This window comes from Mastomys coucha, unplaced genomic scaffold (assembly GCF_008632895.1).
Source record: "Mastomys coucha isolate ucsf_1 unplaced genomic scaffold, UCSF_Mcou_1 pScaffold15, whole genome shotgun sequence".
NCBI classification, from domain to species: Eukaryota; Metazoa; Chordata; class Mammalia; order Rodentia; family Muridae; genus Mastomys; species Mastomys coucha.
In genome coordinates, this window is record NW_022196897.1 from 116378340 (window position 1) to 116397385 (window position 19046).

The 19046-nt window shown below is 41.7% G+C and overlaps 1 protein-coding gene across 1 annotated transcript in view; it reads right to left on the reverse strand.

Moving 5' to 3' along the window:
* The window catches only part of CUNH20orf194 (chromosome unknown C20orf194 homolog), a 133412-nt gene that overhangs the window by 102146 nt on the left and 12220 nt on the right, over positions 1-19046 (reverse strand). Inside the window, exons 2-7 of the mRNA XM_031371926.1 lie at positions 14817-14896; positions 13387-13506; positions 9986-10110; positions 8096-8192; positions 6242-6348; positions 1974-2051 (exon numbers count right to left, since the gene is read on the reverse strand). Coding sequence (XP_031227786.1) covers positions 1974-2051; positions 6242-6348; positions 8096-8192; positions 9986-10110; positions 13387-13506; positions 14817-14896 — 607 coding nt within the window. The remainder of the gene's footprint in view (positions 1-1973; positions 2052-6241; positions 6349-8095; positions 8193-9985; positions 10111-13386; positions 13507-14816; positions 14897-19046) is intronic.

Genomic DNA, 19046 nt, shown 5'->3' on the forward strand with positions numbered 1-19046 from the left:
AAATGTGTCCTGCCTACAAGATGTACAGGGACAAAGAAGGAGTAGAGACTGAGGGAATGGCTAACCAATGAGTGCCCCAACTTGAGACCCATCCCATGGGCAAGAACCAATCCCTCACACTATTAATGATACTCTGTTATGTTTACAAACGTAAGACTAGCATAACTGTCCTCGGCAAGGCTCCACCCAGCAAACAATGGAGATGCAGAGACTCACAGCCAAACACCAGACGCTCTGGGAGTCTAATGGAAGAGTTGGGGGAAGGACTGAGGAACCCAAAGAGGACAGGGACTCCACGGGAAGTCCAACAGAGTCAACTAACCTGACCCTTGGGGGCTCCCAGAGATTGAACCACCAACCAAAGAGCATATAAGGGCTGGGCCTTATGTGCTACCCTGCACATAAGTAGCAGATGAGCAGCTTGGTCTTCATGTGGGTCCCCCAACAACAGGAGTTGGGGCTGTCCCTGAACCTGTTGTTGCCTGCCTGCCTGCCTGCGGATTCCATTCTCCTAATTGGACTGCCTTGTCTGGCCTCAGTGGGAGAGGAAAACAGTAGTAGGGGATATGATACCTAGAGGAGGGCTCCCGCTTCTCAAAGAAGATGGGGAGAGGAATGGTAGGATCTGCATGGGGGGATGCTGGGAAGAGAGGGGGGCTGATGTTGGAATGTAAAGTGAATAAATTTAATAAAAAATATTTTCCTTTTTTCTTATTCTTTTACTTTTATTTCCTTCTGCCCAAAGGGAATAGAAACAATGCTCATAGTAGTATGAAACTAAACTGTGGCCGCTAAACTTATTCCTCACTTAAACACACAAGAGCTCTCTATAAAGAAATGGTTGGGTATAGGTGAGAAGCAGCAAAAAAGTCCAGATGATCATGTACTCTCTGGCAATGCTAGAAAGCGGGGAGGGGGAGGTGTGCAGAGGAGGAGACAAACTCTAATGGCCTTTGTGCAACCTCCAAGTTGATCACTCTTAGGGACTCTTTCTTTTGTTTTTTAATTACTGTTCTCTATATATAATATAAATGACAATAAATATAATCTACTCTACCCTATTCTAAATGGTTAGTACAAAGTATAAGTGGTACATCTCAGAGAATTCTGATAAACTATGACCATTTATTTATTTAATAGGTTAGAGGACATTTTGTGAGATTGGTTCTCTCTGTGAATGTCAGGCAGCAAACACAGGTCCTCAGGCTTGGCAACAAGTGTTCCTACTGCTGAGTCATTTCACTGGCTCCATAACAAGATTCTGTTTATTGTCTTTGTTTATTTCTTTTGAGGCAGGGTCTCAGTGTGTAGTCAGGGTTGGTTTGGAACTCATTATTTAGCTGGAGCTGGCCTTGAATTCATAGAGCTCCAGCAGCCTGCGCTTCTAGAGTGCTGGGAGAAAAGGCATGCACTACCACACCCACATGAACAATTAAGGACTCAAGAGTTGGGAAATTACATTCTAGGGTGGGACACATTTTTGTAAACAAGACACACCCAATTTAAGGACTATCTAGAATATCTTTTGTGCTACAATGATATTGCTGAGCACTTGCAAGAACCTAGGCAGGATGTTAAAATATTACTATCTAGGCAATAGAACAAGTTCGCTACTCCTGTTCCAAACTTTGACCTCTTTAAGCAATTTGTCATCTTAATCTTTCATGCTACAAGACAACTTCGGCATTGTGTTTACTAAAGTCCAGTATAATATTCCTCCCCCTGAGGAAAAACAATAACAAAAAAGTGTTGAGGTGAAGCAGCTGCCTCAGCAGGTTTTCCTCATGGAAAAGCCTCAATTCTCCCAGGTTTTCTCTTTCGAAAGAGTCCAGAACAATCTAGAAAGAGACGCTCCACTGTTTGATTAAAGCAAACTAAGATGTACCTTGCAATTCTTCCAATTAAATACCTTTGGTGGATAATTAGCTAGGATAATTGAACATAATTATGTTAAATACACTTTGGCTGCTTACTTCTGAAAGCATGTTCTCCAGAGACACAGGATCCATCCTGCTGTAGACATTCCATAGACTCAAACTCACATCCTGCAACTGCAACAAAGAGCAAAACATTGAAATCATTAAGTCAATCAAGAGGGTGGTCAATTACTTCTTGTCTTCTGATACTCAAAAATTACTATCTTGGTATAAATAATGTTACTAGAATAAAAAACTGAAGCTTTATTATTTTTAAGTTATTAGTTTTGCTAACTATATTTATTATTAAATTCAGGCTTTATTAATTCTATTAGAATAAACCACAATTTTATTAATCTTATTTGACTTTATACAAATTAATAAATGCTTTCTCATTAAAGAAAATTATTTCCAGAATCTTCTTTATATCATCTGATTACATTCAATGATGGCACATACACAATTACACATACATATATACACACTATGGGATTTTTTGTAATTTTAATTAAAATAATACATGCTTGTAATTTTTTTAAAATGTCAAACAATATAAAAGGCTTACAATAAAAAACTCGAATCTTCTACTTTAACCTTTTGGAAAGTACATTAGTCTCATTCAAAAACTACTTAGAGCTTTTTTCTTTTTGTTTGTTATTTATGTCTAGATTTATGTTATTTATATAGAGATGTCTACTTATTTCTTATCAATTTAGAAGTATTAACTTATGCAAGAATGCAGGTCTCTATCATCACCCCTATACTTTTTCTCTATACACATTAGCTGTTTATAAAATCAAAATCATACAAATATTATCTCCCCAAATTAAAGTACATTTCTTAACGCCCCCTCCCCAGTCAGGTGTACTAACTGTTCCATTTTTTTTGTCACTTTGCTTTCATTTATTTGCTATTTTTATTTATTTATTTATTTATTTAGAGACAGGGTCTGTCTCACTACATGAGCTTTTGCTGGCCTAGAGCTTCCTGTACACTTGACTGGTCTTGAACTCATACATTCTGAGTACTGGGATTAGCAATTCAACCCTGAACTTGAACAGTCCCACCCAGTCTGCTGACTCCAGGGTTACCAGCAGTGCCACCACTGTTCTCTTCTCCCTGTGCAGATGCTCAGGTGCAGTGTAGTGCCTGCAGCACTCCGAGCCTCTCTGCACCATGGTTCTTTTGCACTTCCCTTCTCCTAAAGCCAACATTATCAAATGTTCAGAGCAGAAGATGACAAAATCACTCTGAGACCCACATAACCCATCCAGCTTTCCTCAGCCTACTAACTTTCTTATGTGAAGAAAAGCTTCCTTAAGAGCTTGCGGATCTATGTTTGCATCCTAGGGACTGTGGGCTTTGATACTCTGACGAATTTTATCTTGTTTTATTTTCTTTTTCAAGATAAGGTCTCTCTATGCAGCCCATGTTAAGGAAAGCTTGCTGTTACCAATTGAATATGATGAACACATTTTGGAGGGTGGCAAAAACTTCAGGAGGTAAGTTCTACAAGGAAGGAAGGAAGCCACTGTGTACATACTTTTGAAAGTTACACCTTGTTTCCAGACCCTTCCTCATCTCTGCTTCTGTGAGCCATGAGATCATCAGACACTGCCACACTCATTGCCAGGATGTTCTCACCATGGGCCAAAGAGTCTGGATTGAAATCTATGGAAACCCAGGCCCAAGAAATCTTTCCTCCCTCAGTTGTTTCTATCAATCAGGAATTTTGTCACAGTGATAAAAAGTCCGACCTCCACACCTGCAAGGTTCCTGCTGCCTCTGACTCCCAACTCTTGGGATTATAGATTATAGATTATAGGATTATCCCACCTTACAATCTGCTAAATCTTTCTCTTGTGTTTTGTTGCTGTTTTTTGAGACAGGGTCTCATGTAACCCAGACTGGCTTGGAACTCTACACAGCCAAGGATAACCCTGAATTTCTATCCTTAAATAAGATAGGATTCAAGGATAACCCTGAACCACCATCTCCCTTATGCTGCCACACCCAGTTCTATGCTTGTGCACGCTGGGCAAGCACTCAACTAACTTAAGTTTCACCCCCAGTCTTGGGTCTTTTCCTTAAGCATCATTTCACCTTTCAGCTGAGGAGCTTATATTTGTCTGTATGCAAGTAAAGCAGTGTTCACTGCTTCCTCTCAGTTTTATTTCGTGTTTGCTGTTCTGACCCTTTGCTTAGGGAGCTGGTCACACTAAGTTTTACACTGCCTGGTCAGTGTCAGCACTTCAGCAGTAAGAAGGAAGCTAGAGCCAAGGGGCTCAACCAGAAGAACTTTCTTCCTGTTGCTTCAAGGAAAGAAAAGTTCTCTATAACCACTTAGGCTGACTCAGTTTAGCTCAGCCTAAGTGGTGGCTATGTGGGCCTAGCTTCCTCTCATGCTGGCACTTAGTGTATGGGGACATGTACAGTGACCCTCTAGGGTAGGTACTGGCCTTTGTTTCTCTTACAGAGGAGTCAAACAAAATTCCCTAAAGACACAGAAGTAGTGAGTAAGTGACTGGCTGAAAAGACATCCCCTCCCTGAGGTAACTGATGACTTTCTTTGGGGTATGGCCATATGCTAAATTAAACTGTAAGTAGTTGAAGCTCTCCTCCCAGTATTTAAAGAGGTATGAGCCAGTCATAGGGTCATCAGAGTTGAGGAAGACATTGGGAGATAAGATCTACAGAACAAACTGGTCCACACACTAAGTAACCTGAGAAAGGCAACAGAAAAGAAAACTATGATGAAGGACAGAGGGAGGTGAAGGGATAATGAGATGGAGGCAAAGGAGAAAAATAGTAAAAGTTATTAGTCACATGCTAGGCATGGTGGCACTTGCCTGTAATTGAAAGGCAGGAGGAGGATCCTGAATGAGGGTGGCCTAGGTTACAAAGTGAGACACTGTCTCAAAACACACACACACACACACACACACACACACACAAACGAGGGAGATAGATAGGATCTTGCTAAGGAACTCAACCAGGCATGGAACTAGTGATCTTCCTGCTTCAATATGCCTGGGATTACAGGCATACACCATGCTTAGCTAAGACAGGGATCTTAAAGATCTATAGTCTCATATGATATTTGCTACTTCCTCTACAATAAAAGTCTACATTAACCCTTCAAAGGTTTTGGAGCGAGGGGATGTCTTCCCAGCCAGTCACTTACTAGCTCTGTGTCTTTGGGAATATTTGTTTGACCTCTCTGTAAGAGAAACAAAAAACAGGCTGGCAAGGTGTCTCAGCGGGTAAGAGCACTGACTGCTCTTCCGAAGGTCCTGAGTTCAATTCCCAGCAACCACCTGGTGGCTCACAACCATCTGTAATGAGACCTGCTGCCCTCTTCTGGTGCATCTGAATCAAGTGGGGCCCGAGCGAGCAGGGCCAGCAGAGGTCCTGAGTTCAATTCCCAGCAGCCACACACATGATAGCTCATGGCCATCTGTACAGCTACAGTGTACTCATACACATAAAAAATAAAATTAAATATATCTTTAAAACGAAAAAGAAACAAAAACCAGTACCTACCCCAGAGGGTCACTGTACCAATTAAATCACGTGTTTGTGTGTGTGTGTGTGTGTGTGTGTGTGTGTGAGATGTATAGAAGAAGGCACTCTACATATACATAGTTCAATTAAGAAAGAACAAATATAACCATTATTGTAAATGATTTCCTTTCTGTCCTTCCTGCTGTGGCCTGATTCTCTCAACTTCCTTGGGAATTACTGTACATTTCAAGGGAAACTCCCAAAGCCAGATTTTCACACTGTAACTCTAGTAATCTTATCTGACAGAAAGGTAAAATCCTGAGGGCCGTAGAGAGTGTGGTGTCCTGCTAGGGAAGTCCCTGTGTACTTCCTCAGGATGTTAGTCCTCTGACTTGCTTCTAAAGGTACAATAGGCTGTCCCCATGTCTAGCATGACAATGCTTTGCCTGCTGGGTTTTCTGTTGGGTCAGGTCACAGCAGATAGAAACAAATGGATGTCTTCGGTCACTCTGTTAACATACCAGAACATCTTCCCTAACCTATACTGAGGACTCATTTTCCAGACTCCTTCTCACTCATTAACCTCTCTCAAAAGAGGTCATCTCCAAGAGGCAGAAAATACAGAACACTGTGCACACTCCATCTTTTTCAAAGCCAGGCATAATGACACACATCCTTAATCCCAGCACTTAGGAAGCAGCGGCAGATGGATCTCTGGAAGTTCCAGGCCAGCCTGGTCCATACAGTGAGATCTTGACTTGGTTTGTTTAAGGTGCTTTCACTTTGTGACAAGATCCAAACATACTAGTCTTCACACATACCTCATATTTCATGGTAAAAAATCCATCTCCTCCAATGCCTTCAAGTGCAAAGGCCTGTACAATTGGCCACTTCTCTACCACAAACATATCAAATATCTGTAAGTGACCTGGAAGAATCACACACCAAGACACATCAGATACTATCCCGGACAGTCGAACCCAATCTCATGTGATTAGACAGGAATCATTTCTTACAAATTTACCAAGACAATAAGAGGGTTAGATATTGAAACTAAAAATATAAAGTGAAATTCAAGAAAAATTTAAATCACAAGCAAGTATTATATATTCACATTTCTCTATAGCACATTTATATTTTGGATTTTTTAAAAGTAAATAGTACTCTACTACAATTGATTTGTACCACTTAGAAGTATGTTAATTAACAGACCAAAAATTGGCTCTTCTATCTAAAGAAACAGCCAATCAGCTTCCTCAAGGGAAAACTACCAAACCAAAACGTTTCTTTTCTGGCCAGGTGTAATGGCACTTGCCTTTGATAGCAGCAGCTGGGAGACAAAGGCAGGTGGCTCTCTAGTTTGAGAGCAACCTGGTCTACATGGCCAGGGGCGGCTACACCCCTGTATCCTATATCAAAACAAAACAAAAATAAGTGTTCTTTTTGTAACAATATTTTCAATATTCAGGGTTTTTTTTCTTCCTACAATATTAACATTGATAAACTTGTTGATTCCCCCCTGTATTCTACATTGAATTTCCCTGTAAATCAGTGGTTCTCAACCTTCCTCATGTTGCGACCCCTTTTTAGATATTTGGCAGTTCCTTACATTATAGTGACCTCTAACTGTAAACTTATTTTGTTGCTACTTCATAACTGTAATTTTGCTACTGTTATGAATGGTAATCTAAATATCTGAAATACAGGATATACGATATGCAACCTTCAAAGGGGTCATAACCCATAGGTTGAGAACTGCTACTGTAAACTTTTTTTTTCTTTTTTTGCTTGCCTGCTTGTTTGTTTGAGACAGGGTCTTTATGTAGCCTTAGCTGGCCTGGAACTCACTATGTAACCATAATTGGCCTCACCCTTACACAGAGCTGTCTACTTCTGCCTCCCAAATGCTGAATGGGATTAAAGGTGTATGCTACCATCTTAGAAAAAGATTTCTCTTATTTCAATTATGTATATGTGTGTGTGAAGGCACCCATGGAGTCAGATCCCCTGGAACTGGAGTCACAAGTAGTTGTGAGCTGCCTGATATGGCTGCTGAGAACCAAACTCAGGTCCTCTAAAAGACCAACCAGTACATGCCTTTAGCCATCTCTCTAGCCCCATAAGCCTATTTTTTTTAATAGCTATTAAAATTATAATTTTCTATTATAAGTCACATCATATCTATAAGTAATACAGACTAGATGTTAATTGTGCCAAATCCCTCATCAGTTCTCCTTGACCACAGACAGCTTGATATGTTATTGTGGTAACTTCATAGTTATGAACAAGGAGCTTGTATAAGAGAGTTCCTAAATTTCACTCTGTTTGATCCATTTCCTCAGTGAAAATGGGCCAATGGTTCCCAGCCAAATATCTACCATGAAAGAGGAACATTCAGTCCTCATACCATCCAAGCAAGCAATGTTCTCTGTTTTTTTAAAAAAAAAAAAAAATTATTTATTTATTTATTTATTTATGTATGTATGTATGTATACAGTGTTCTGCCTGCAACCAGTAGAGGGTGTCAGATCCCATTATAGATGGTTATGAGCCACTATGTGGTTGCTGGGAATTGAACTCAGGACCTCTGGAAGAGCAGCCCACACTCTTAATCTCTGAACCACCTCTCCAGCCCTCAAGCAAGGTTCTTAAATGGCTTGCTATCAGATACTCACCTTGGGAGCTATAAGGAATACCAATTCTACTACAGTCTCGAACCATGTCCACAAAGCTGGAAATCTTAAATTCTTCTGCTGCTTCTTCATCTTCATACTAAGGGAAATTAAAAGAAAAATGGACTCTAATGAGATACATCATTTAAAAGTTCACATTATCTATGTATATTCTTAGGGATTGAATCTCCCCCTCCCCTGAACACACACATAGGTTCTCTCTGTGTAACAGCCCCGGCTGTCCTAGAACTCGCTCTATAGACCAGGCTGGCCTCAAACTCATAGAGATCCACCTGCCTCTGCTTCCCAAGTGCTGGGATTAAAGGCATGAGCCACCACTACCAGCCTCAGGGACTGTCTTAAATGTTATTTATAAAGAACTATTCCCAACTAGGGAAGGGTGATGTACTGGCTGGTTTTGTGTCAACTTGACACAGGCTGGGGTTATCACAGAGAAGGGAGCTTCAGTTGGGGAAGTGCCTCCATGAGATCCAGCTGTGGGGCATTTTCTCAATTATTGATCAAGGGGGTAGGGTCCCTTGTGGGTGGTGCCATCCCTGGGCTGGAAGTCTTGGGTTCTATAAGAGAGCAGGCTGAGCAAGCCAGGGGAAGCAAGCCAGTAAGGAACATCCCTCCATGGCCTCTGCATCAGCTCCTGCTTCCTGACCTGCTTGAGTCCCAGTCCTGACTTCCTTTGGTGATAAACAGCAATGTGGAAGTAAGCTGAATAAACTCTTTCCTCCCCAACCTGCTTCTTGGTCATGATGCTTGTGCAGGAATGAAGACCCTGACTAAGACAGGTGACTTCCTAAAGCCATCTTATTTGTTTGTCAAAAATAGTCTCCAATTCTGTATCTCATAAACAAAAATTAACTCAAAGTTGACTGAGATTTAAATAGAAGAGATAAAACCCATTCCTCCAAGTGTCTCCGATAATCACATGGAAAGAAATGTTCTTAATCAATACTGGGTAGAAACTGCCATGACATTCATTACAGGCAGAAAAATCTCAACTTGCTTTCTAGTCATACTCTTCCAAAGGACCCAAAGGGAAATAGAAATATAAATCGACATCAAGAAACCCAAACATAAATGTCACAAAGTTTAGGAAAATGTTAACCTTCGCAGGCATGTCAGTTCTTTTGACACTGTAACCCAACTCTGTCTATCTATAAAGTTTAGACTCACTCAAAAAATTGCCTAATCAATTTATACATTAAACAGAATAAGCCAGGCAGTGGTAGGGCACACCTTTAATCCCAGCACTTGGGAGGCAGAGGCAGGCGGATTTCTGAGTTTGAGGCCAGCCTGATCTACAGAGCGAGTCCCAGTATAGCCAGGGCTACACAGAAAAATCCTGTCTCAGAAAACCAAAAAAAAAAAAAAAAAACAAAACAAAAACAAAAACAAAAACAGAATAGTATCCTGCAATATCCTGCAAGGCTTGTGGAATGTCCCTTTAATCCCAGCACTTGGGAGGCAGAAGTAGGCAGATGTCTGAATTGCAGGCCAGTCAAGGCTACACAGTGAGACCGGTCTCAAACAAAATAAATAAAAATAAAAGATACAGTAAGATTCCATAACTATTTAAATAACCCTACAAGCTTGTGTTGCGGCTACAGGCTGGGAAGCCTGCAAGGGCAGTCTGAGCAGTCTCCTGGAGACAGACCACCATGGTGAAGGAGAGGCAGGACAGGAGGGTGGGCTCAGAGACCAGTGAAAGCCTCTGCTGTCTCCTTCAGGCCAACAGCCAAAAGCCTCACGGCCGGCAGAAAGCTTTCTGCTTGAACTCACTTCTGTGTAAGCGCACTCAGACACTGACCTGTAGGTTTAAAGGGGCTTCTGTTCCAAATAAACACTTTCCCGAGAGAAACACTTACACTGTCTCCTCACCTCATTTTCTGTCATGCAATGGAAATGCAGGTTTCTCCAATGTGCCACATAAGGCAAAAGATAGCGGTAGTTGACAGGATTACAGTACAGATGGACACTGTCTGATTTAATCAATAAAATCACATCTGCAGGACGGAAAAAAAGCAAAAAATTGTCAAAGCCTTTTCCTTCAGTTTCTGCTCAGAAAATTAGTAACTCCACTTTCCACACAAGATTGTAGTTAAGCAATTCAGAGTTTGCATGGCCAGGCCCTGGGTTCATTTCTAGTACAACAAACAAACAAACAAAACTCCAAAAGCAAAACATACAGCTATTTCAGAAACAATGTAACAAAACAAAAGTCTAAATGGGTAATTATTTAATCAAGCAGTAGTCAGGTATGGATAGTATTCTATTTTCTATTGCCTCTGCAATGCTCCCCCTATGGTGACCTTCTAAATATGACAGTGTAAGCCCAAAATAAGTCAAAAGAGCAGAGGTCATTCCTGAAGCAGTGTACTGCAAAGTTCAAAAGTCAGAGCTGTGGTACCAGTCTTGGCCATGTCACCCATTTACTGACTAACTGATGACACACTGGCTGCACTCCTGAAGATGAAGCCTAGACTACACACATGCTCAGCAAGCAATCTGTCACCCTCAGCCCACTTCATTTTTTTAGACAGGGTCTCACTAAGTTGGCTCAACTGGCCTTGAACTCAATATATAGCTCAGGGAGGTATTGAACTTGCAATCCTCCTGCCTCAGCCTCCCAATCAGTTATGATCAGGGCTGTACCACTAGGACTGTCTGTCTGTCTGTCTGTCTGTCTGTCTGTCTGTCTGTCTATCTATCTATCTATCTATCTATCTATCAGAGTAGCCCTTGCTGACCTGGAATTCACTGTGTAAAACAGGCTGCCCTTGAATTTACAGCAATCCTCCTGCCTTTGCTCCTAAATGCTGGGATTACAGGCAAGCATCGCCACACCTCATTGCTCTATCAATGAGGAGATAAGTATCAAATGGAAATAACATGGCTACTCAATCAAGAAACAGCATCAATTATGGCAGGGACTCTACATTAAAACCAATGTCTAAAATTCGTGTCCAGAGATTCATTAGACTCCAAGCAACTGTGAGCCTGGACATTGCATGTCAGTCTTGGGACAGTCGCTGTGTACGGCAATGAGCTCTGTACACAGGAAGAGGCTGGAAGGAAGGAAACACAGGCAAGTGAACCAGCTGCTGGCATCATACCAACAGATTACAGATTCAGAACAGCCATCAACAGTGGTGAATCGAGTAAATAAAGATATCCCAAGTGTACAAGGAAACCCAGGCAAAATCAAGAGCCATGAGATGGGAAATGGAATGGGGCAGAAATACTAAAGTAGCCTGAGTGTAAAAAATGAACGCAGTCATAATTCCAAAAGAAAATTGGGCTTTGCTCAATGACTCTCCGGTGGCAGAGCCACTAGGCCTCTCTAACAAGACCATGCTAGTGAGAAAAGTGCAGAGAGAAGCTTCTCTCTCATGTCTGAGCACTGGGCTTCCTCATGTCCCAAAGCCCCAGGTCCCTGTCCTAAATCAACTGGAGACTTCCTACAAAGGGAGAAATTTTATGACACCTGAAAAAGTGGAGATGACAGTGCACACACCACACATAGTCTACACTGAATATAACCTTAAAGTTTTAGGTTCCAAAAACAGATATATCATAACCACTGCTAGCTAAAGAGAGCTTAACCTTAAAGCTTTCTCAGACAGAAAGATAAGGAAAATGAAGAAAGGATACTAACTCAAAGTACTGTGCTCTCCTTTTTCTGTGCTCACAATAAAAAGAACAGTTCTAACTAAACTATATGGATAGTACTGGGGACTTTACCAAGGTAAAATTTACAATGACGGTACAATTCAGAACTATTGACAGTTTAATAAGAAAATTCTTCATTGCATAACAGGCATCATTTCATCACAAAATGATGTTTGGCAGCAGCCCTGGTGTCCACTAGATGCCAGTAGCACCACAGACTGAGCCATGGCCATCAAAAATGTCTTCAGACATTGCTAAATATCCCCCAAGGGACAAAACTGCCCCCCATCTGAGACCACACTACTCAAGTGAGATCATGTGACATCAAATGTTTGCTTTCATGGCCTCCCAGCTGCCTTGCAAGTGTCTTGTCTCTTGTCCAGTTTTACTTGTTTGTTCTATGTCTCCTGACTCATCTCGCAGACAATTTATAATGCTAAGTACACGATATGAGGAGTAGCTCCTGGGCACCAGTCCACAGGAGCATCAACACATGCAGTGTCTCCAAGCCAGAGAAGGCAGACTGCAAGCAGAAAGCCTGCATTGTATTAAAGTCACACAAAAAAACAATTCCCAAAGACAGCAGGACAATAGCCCCTTGTTCCTCAGCTAAAGATCCACATAAAATCTTCTTTCTTACAAGAGCAGTTCGTCTTTGCCTCAAAGCAGAGTGCTTTCACTGGCAACAGCACAAGATCCGAACCTTCAGTGAAAAGGAGCAGCGTGCAATCCTAAGAAAAGCCAGTACCCTGCCAGGAGACGAAGCCAAACACCGACGTCTGCTTCTGCTCTCAAAGATGATTTACCCAATAAACGTATTCTGAACACTGCTGCTGATAGTCTGTTATCCAGTGCTTGACCAGTAGGAATATTCTATTTTAATAGGTCAACAAGGAAATGCTATTTTTCACTATTAAAGAGATAAAATCTTACCTGGTATAATCCTAGCTACTTGGGAGACTGAGGCCAGAGGTTGCCAATTTTAAGACCAATTAGGGGACCACACATTGTTCTAACAGTAGAACAAAAAAGGCAAGAATTTACTGGAGCTTTGGACTATTTAAATTCTGATTATATTTTCCTATAAAGAGATCACAAATGGGGTGCTGAGTGTATGTCTTTAATCCCAGTACCAAGAAGGTAGAGGCAAGTAGATCTCAGAGTTCAAGGCCAGTCTGGTCTACACACTGAATTTCAAGCCAGTTAAAGCTATATGGGACTCTATCTCAAAACAAACAAACAATAACAAAAGCCCCAAACCACAGAAACAGAAACAAAAAAATCTTGAACTGGGACTGTCAAGATGGCTTAGCAGTTAAAAGTACTTGCTATTCTTCTAGAGGACCTGGGTTTGATTCCCAACACCTGAATGGTGGTTCACAACCATCTGTAACTCCAGGTCCAGGAGATCTGATGTCATTTTCTGGGCTCCAAGGACACAAGGGTGTTCACACACATAAACACACACACAGTACAAATACATACATGCATGCAAAACACTCATACAACACAGTAAAATTAAAATTAAAACATTTTTTACAAAAAGATCATGAATTAAGGGTCCAAAGAAATGAACCACTCTCTACTACCATTTGCTAATACAGACTTACCATCTAGAATTTCTTCAGAAAATCCCGTTTTCTCAAAATCAGTGGTATTCTGACTGTATAAACCAAACAGAAGGTAATTTGCCAGCTCTCTGCAGCCTTCATTGTACCTGCTGTCAATTCCTGCAAAGCAAAGCAGGCTGGGATTAGCTGCCCTGTGCCATGGAAAGAGCCAATGACTTACCCATTCAGTAAAGCCTTGATGAAAAGAACCAGTTTTGTGCTAAAACTAAATAAGCAACCCCTTGTGAGAGAAGCAGGTTGAGGCATAAGGTACTTTCCTTGGATCTCAAGAGGTGGAGAATTAAGCGACAAGATTACTAAGGCTGTTAATTCTGAAAAGCATTTTTAATTTTCAGGGTTTTTTTTTTTTGGTTTTTCAAGACAGGGTTTTTCTGAGTAGCCCTGGCTGTCCTGGAACTCTGTAGACTAGGCTGGCCTCGAACTCGGAAATTCACCTGCCTCTGCCTCCCAAGTGCTGGGACTAAAGGCGTGCGCCACCACCGCCCGGCTAATTTTCAGTTTTTACTTTACATGTTTGGGTGTTTAACTTCCATGTATATGTGTACCATGTGTGTATGGTGTTCAAGGAGGCCAGAAGAGCACCCTCCATGGTCTATCAGATTCCTAAGAATTAGAGTTACAGATGGTTATGAGTCACCATATGGGTGCTGGGAATCAAACCTGGGTCTTCTGGAAGAACACCAAGTGCTCTTATCTACGGAACCACCGCCAGCCCATATGAAGCAATTAAGGGCAAAAAGAACTGGGAGATATGGTCTTCTATGGAGTTACTACAGATCTTGGAATATTTTGTTAGCCTAACAGATCTCAAAGAGATCCCTATGAAAAATGTGTATGATCAAATAAAAACAAGTAAGGCAGTTTGAAAAAGATGAGGACAAGTGGATGGACTAACACCCACTAGCCCTTCCCAAAGTCAGAAGCAGTGCTTAGACTGCACTGTAAGGGGTGGAGTGACACACACTCCCGCACATGACCTTCACTTTACTTCTGCCTCTCAATGACTTAGCCATCCTAGGACTACAGCTATTGGCAGGCTGGAAGGATCAGAGTCAAGCAGCTGCTCTCTATGTGGTTTTTGAAAAGAAAGGGTTGTAGCCAGGCATGGTGGCACAGAACTTCAATACTAGTACTAGAGAGGCAGAAGCAGGCAAATCTCTGAGTTTGAGGTCAGCCTGGTCTGCAGAACAAGTTTCAGGACAGTTAATGGCAGGCAGGCACTGTGGTGGGAGCTCCCTCTTTATCTATCTCACTAACACCCCTCTTAATATTCACCCTCATTAAGATGAATAGGTGTCACAGGAATGAAAACTGGGAAGATGTGAGCCTATATGTAATGTACCTTACATGATAGCATTACTAGTATCTTCCTGCGATCAAGGCTACAAACTTATTATTAAAGCACTGACCTAGGATGCAGAGAATTCCATCAGGTTGAGACTTGCTGCTCTGGGTCAGGACACTTTGAACCTGGCGGAGTCGGCTGCAGCTGTAACAGAACAACAGAGTTTCTTGAGTGCAGTAGTGTGAGCGTACATAAAAGGTACATGCATGAGGAATGGTTTGGTTAGGTAAGGAAAGTGGTAACTATCTCTTTAATCAGAATGTTACCCTTCTTTTTCATGTTCTGGAAGAAATTTAGTGCAGTGGTCTAAAAGACTATCTGGACAACTGATTATGAACAAACTGTCAGTAGCTCTTTGGCTCAGTGGAAGATGGCACGAAGGCCCCATTCATAATCAATCAGCTGACACCAAGAATTTCCAATATCTTTTTACTTTTGCTGATTCCCAAAAAAAGTTTCTACACTGCTTTAGCCTAAATTTAGTCTTTCTCAGTTTGTCTCAAAAGCAACAACACAACAACAACAACAACAAAAAAAAAAACCCAAAAATTGATATAAAGGCCTCAATAAACTAAGCTCTAATTATCCCATACAACTACCTTATAGACTTTCAGCACAGAGACACACTCTTTTTGGAGAGCTATTACTCCTTTGGTAGAAGGGATATTCCTTGCACTCAGGCAAAGTGTAAGGCAATATATATTCCTAAACAATACAATTTCTATGGACTCTACTGCCTTTCTGTCTCACTCAATTCCCTCTCAGTAACCCCAAAGATGAATACCCAATTTCATGGTCAAGCCTGATTCTTCCCTACCACCTCCATGTTTAACTCTCACCCCATAAACATTTTTAACTGTTCAATATCATTAACCATTAGCGATGCAAACTACACTACTTTGAGATTCCATCTTACCACAGTCATGTCTGTCATAAGAAACAAGTGACAAGTACTGAAGAGGATATGGGGAAACAGTGACTCCTATCTACTAGCTGGTAGGAATATATGTATAGCAGGGTCTAAACTGCTGCAGACACTATGGAAATCAATATGTGCAGGTATAAGGCTAAAAACAGAACTACCATATGGTCTACCTATCCTCAGCATATACACAAAGAACTCTACATCCTACAACAGAAATACTTGCACATCTATGTTTATAGGTGTCTATTCAAAATAAGTAGGAAATGGAATCAGCTTAAATGTCCATCAACTGATGGATTAAGAAAAATGCAATACATATATGCATCAGAATTTATTAATCTATAAAGAAAAATGAAATTATAAAAATTTCAGAAAAACAGATAGAGCTGGAAAATATTATAGCAAGATAATTTAAACACAGAAAGAACTTGCATGCCCTCTATGGGCTGGAGAGACGGCTCAGCAACTAAGAGCACTGACTGCTCTTTCAAAGGACCAGGGTTCAATTCCCACCACCCATAAGGGAGTTCCAGGAGATCTGAAACCCTCACACAGATATGTATATATACATGGAGGCCAAACACAAATGTACATATTTTTTTTAACTTTTGAAAATAAAAAGAAGTTAGGTATGTCTGTATTCATGCAGGTACCCACAAGGCCAGAGGCACTTGATCCCTCTGGAGAGGGAATTAAAGATGGGTATAAGGGCCAGGCAGTGGTGGCACACGCCTTTAATCCCAGCACTTGGGAGACAGAGGCAGGTGGATTTCTGAGTTCGAGACCAGTCTAGTCTACAGAGTAGTTCCAGGCCAGCCAGGGCTACACAGAGAAACCCTGTCTTGAAAAACAAAACAAAAAACAAAACCAAAAAACGAAACTTATGTGTATACTCACAGAGCTGCACTGCTCTTAACCTTGCTCAGAGAAGCTTCTATTTGCAGTGGACAGTGGTTAATGTAGAGGCTCATGGCTATCCAAACTGCTGACAACGCAAGTGACTGTGACATTAAATGGAACACTCTTTGAACCAGCACCTCTTCCTCCACCTCTACCCCCACCTTCACCACCACTACTTCCTCCTCCACTACCTCGACACCTTTCCCAACCCCTCGAGCACCACCAGCACCAGGGCTTAGCGGGCATCACAGAAGAGAGGGAAGGGACTGTGTAAGAGCTGGAGGACAGGGAGGAGGGGGAAGAGCTTCTGGAGAAGGACACAAGCACTGCACCGCACCGCACTGCACCGCACCGCCAGCTTAGTTGGCGTGCTTACCTGCAGGAGATCAAGCCAGGCAAAATTTCAACACGGACAGGGAAAGTCCATGAGTCCCCCCATCCTAGCTGAAGAGCTACTGGCAGTTGATGGTTGCTAGGCGAAGAGTTTTGGTGTGTGGTCACCCAGCATAGTATAAGTACCAATTCTCAAATTAACACGCAGGTTTAACACAATCCCTATTAAATGCCAAAACTTTTATGGACATAGAAATGTTTATTCTGAAATATATGAGGGCTGGTGGGATAACCAGGTTCCAGGCTAGGAAGGGCTGCATAATTAGACCCTGTTTCAAGGACACTAACTAAATGTACGTGGTGGGCCCCATGATGTTCATCATACTATTCTTTTACTTTCTTTGTAGTTTGTATAATAAAAATTAGGGGCTATGAGGAAGGGGTTTGTTATGGAATAACAAGGTTTTAGAAGCAACAGCATAAAGATAATTTTAAATATTGAATGACCATCTTTCCCTGCCTGACCCTGCACATTCTCTTTTTACCAGGATTGATACTGCAGTCATTTCCCCTCTAGAAGGACTTTGCAAGTCGGACCTTTGGCCCATTTCCTGTGAAGGACAGTATTCTGACAGCCTGCCAAGGTTACCAAGAGCTCTTTGGTTTGCAAACTTATAACCAGACACTGACAAAAAGCATGACCAGATCATGTGACCAAGAAACAAAAAAGTTTCCCTGGCAACTGCTGCTGGAAGCCAAGACAATACTGAAAATAGGAGACTTTTTTCCTACTTGTACCCTGTCCAGTCCAAATACAGTGGGAACACACAAGTGTAAGAAAAGTGTCTTTTTCCTTAAGTAGAACATTATCCTGATTAGTATTTTTTTATCAAACAGGTAAAACTAACTAAATTTAGGGTTTTTCTCCTCCTTGTACATTTTCTTGATTCTCAAATTTAATCTTTAACCAGAATATAGTCTGCCACTGAACCACAAAGCATTACAGTTACTTAATTATTTACTTTGGGGAGTGAGGCAGGGTTTCTCTATGTCCTGGTGTCTTAGTCAGGGTATTTATTCCTGCACAAAACATCATGATCAAGAAGCAAGTTGGGGAGGAAAGAGTTTATTCAGCTTACTTCCACATTGCTGTTTATCACCAAAGGAAGTCAGGACTGGGACTTAAGCAGGTCAGGAAGCAGGAGCTGATGCAGAGGCCATGGAGAGATGTTCCTTACTGGCTTGCTTCCCCTGGCTTGCTCAGCCTGCTCTCTTATAGAACCCAAGACTTCCAGCCCAGGGATGGCACCACCCACAAGGGACCCTACCCCCTTGATCACTAATTGAGAAAATGCCCCACAGCTGGACCTCATGGAGGCACTTCCCCAACTGAAGCTCCCTTCTGTGATAACTCCAGCCTGTGTCAAGTTGACACACAAAACCAACCAGTACAATTGACCCCTTGTCAACTTGGCACACAAACACATCACTATTAAGCCTCAACCCTTATTTTCTTATCCATCCCCAAGATCTAAAGTCCTACAATCTTTACATATTAAAAGTTCAATCAATTTAAAATATCCAATATCTTTTAAAATTCAAGGTCTCTTAACTGTGGGCTCCACTAAAATACTTTCTTCCTTTAAGAGGGAAAAATATCAGGGCACACTCACAATCAAAAGCAAAACCAATGTCTGGGATCCAACTCTTGATCTTCTGGGCTCCTCTAAGGGCTTTAGTCACTTCTCCAGCTCTGCCCTTTGTAGCACACATCTTGTCTTCTAGGCTTCAGATGCCTGAACTCCAGCAGTTCTTGGTGGTCATTGCATGGTACTGACATTCCCAAAACACTGCTGTCTTTCACTATAACTAGGCTTCACCAATAGCCTCTCATAAGATGCCAAGCCTCAATTCCTTTGCATGACCCCTTCAGTCCTGGGCCATCAATTGCAAACTGAGGCTGCCCCTTTACCAGTGGCCTTCCATGGCCTCTCACTATGCTGAGCCTCAGCTGCTCTTCATGACCCCTTCATGCCTTCAAAACCAGTACCTCCTGGGTTACTCTTAAACATTACCAAGTCCTGCTGCAGCACTAGGTACAACCTTGGCTATCTCTGGAACACAGCCTCTTTGTGC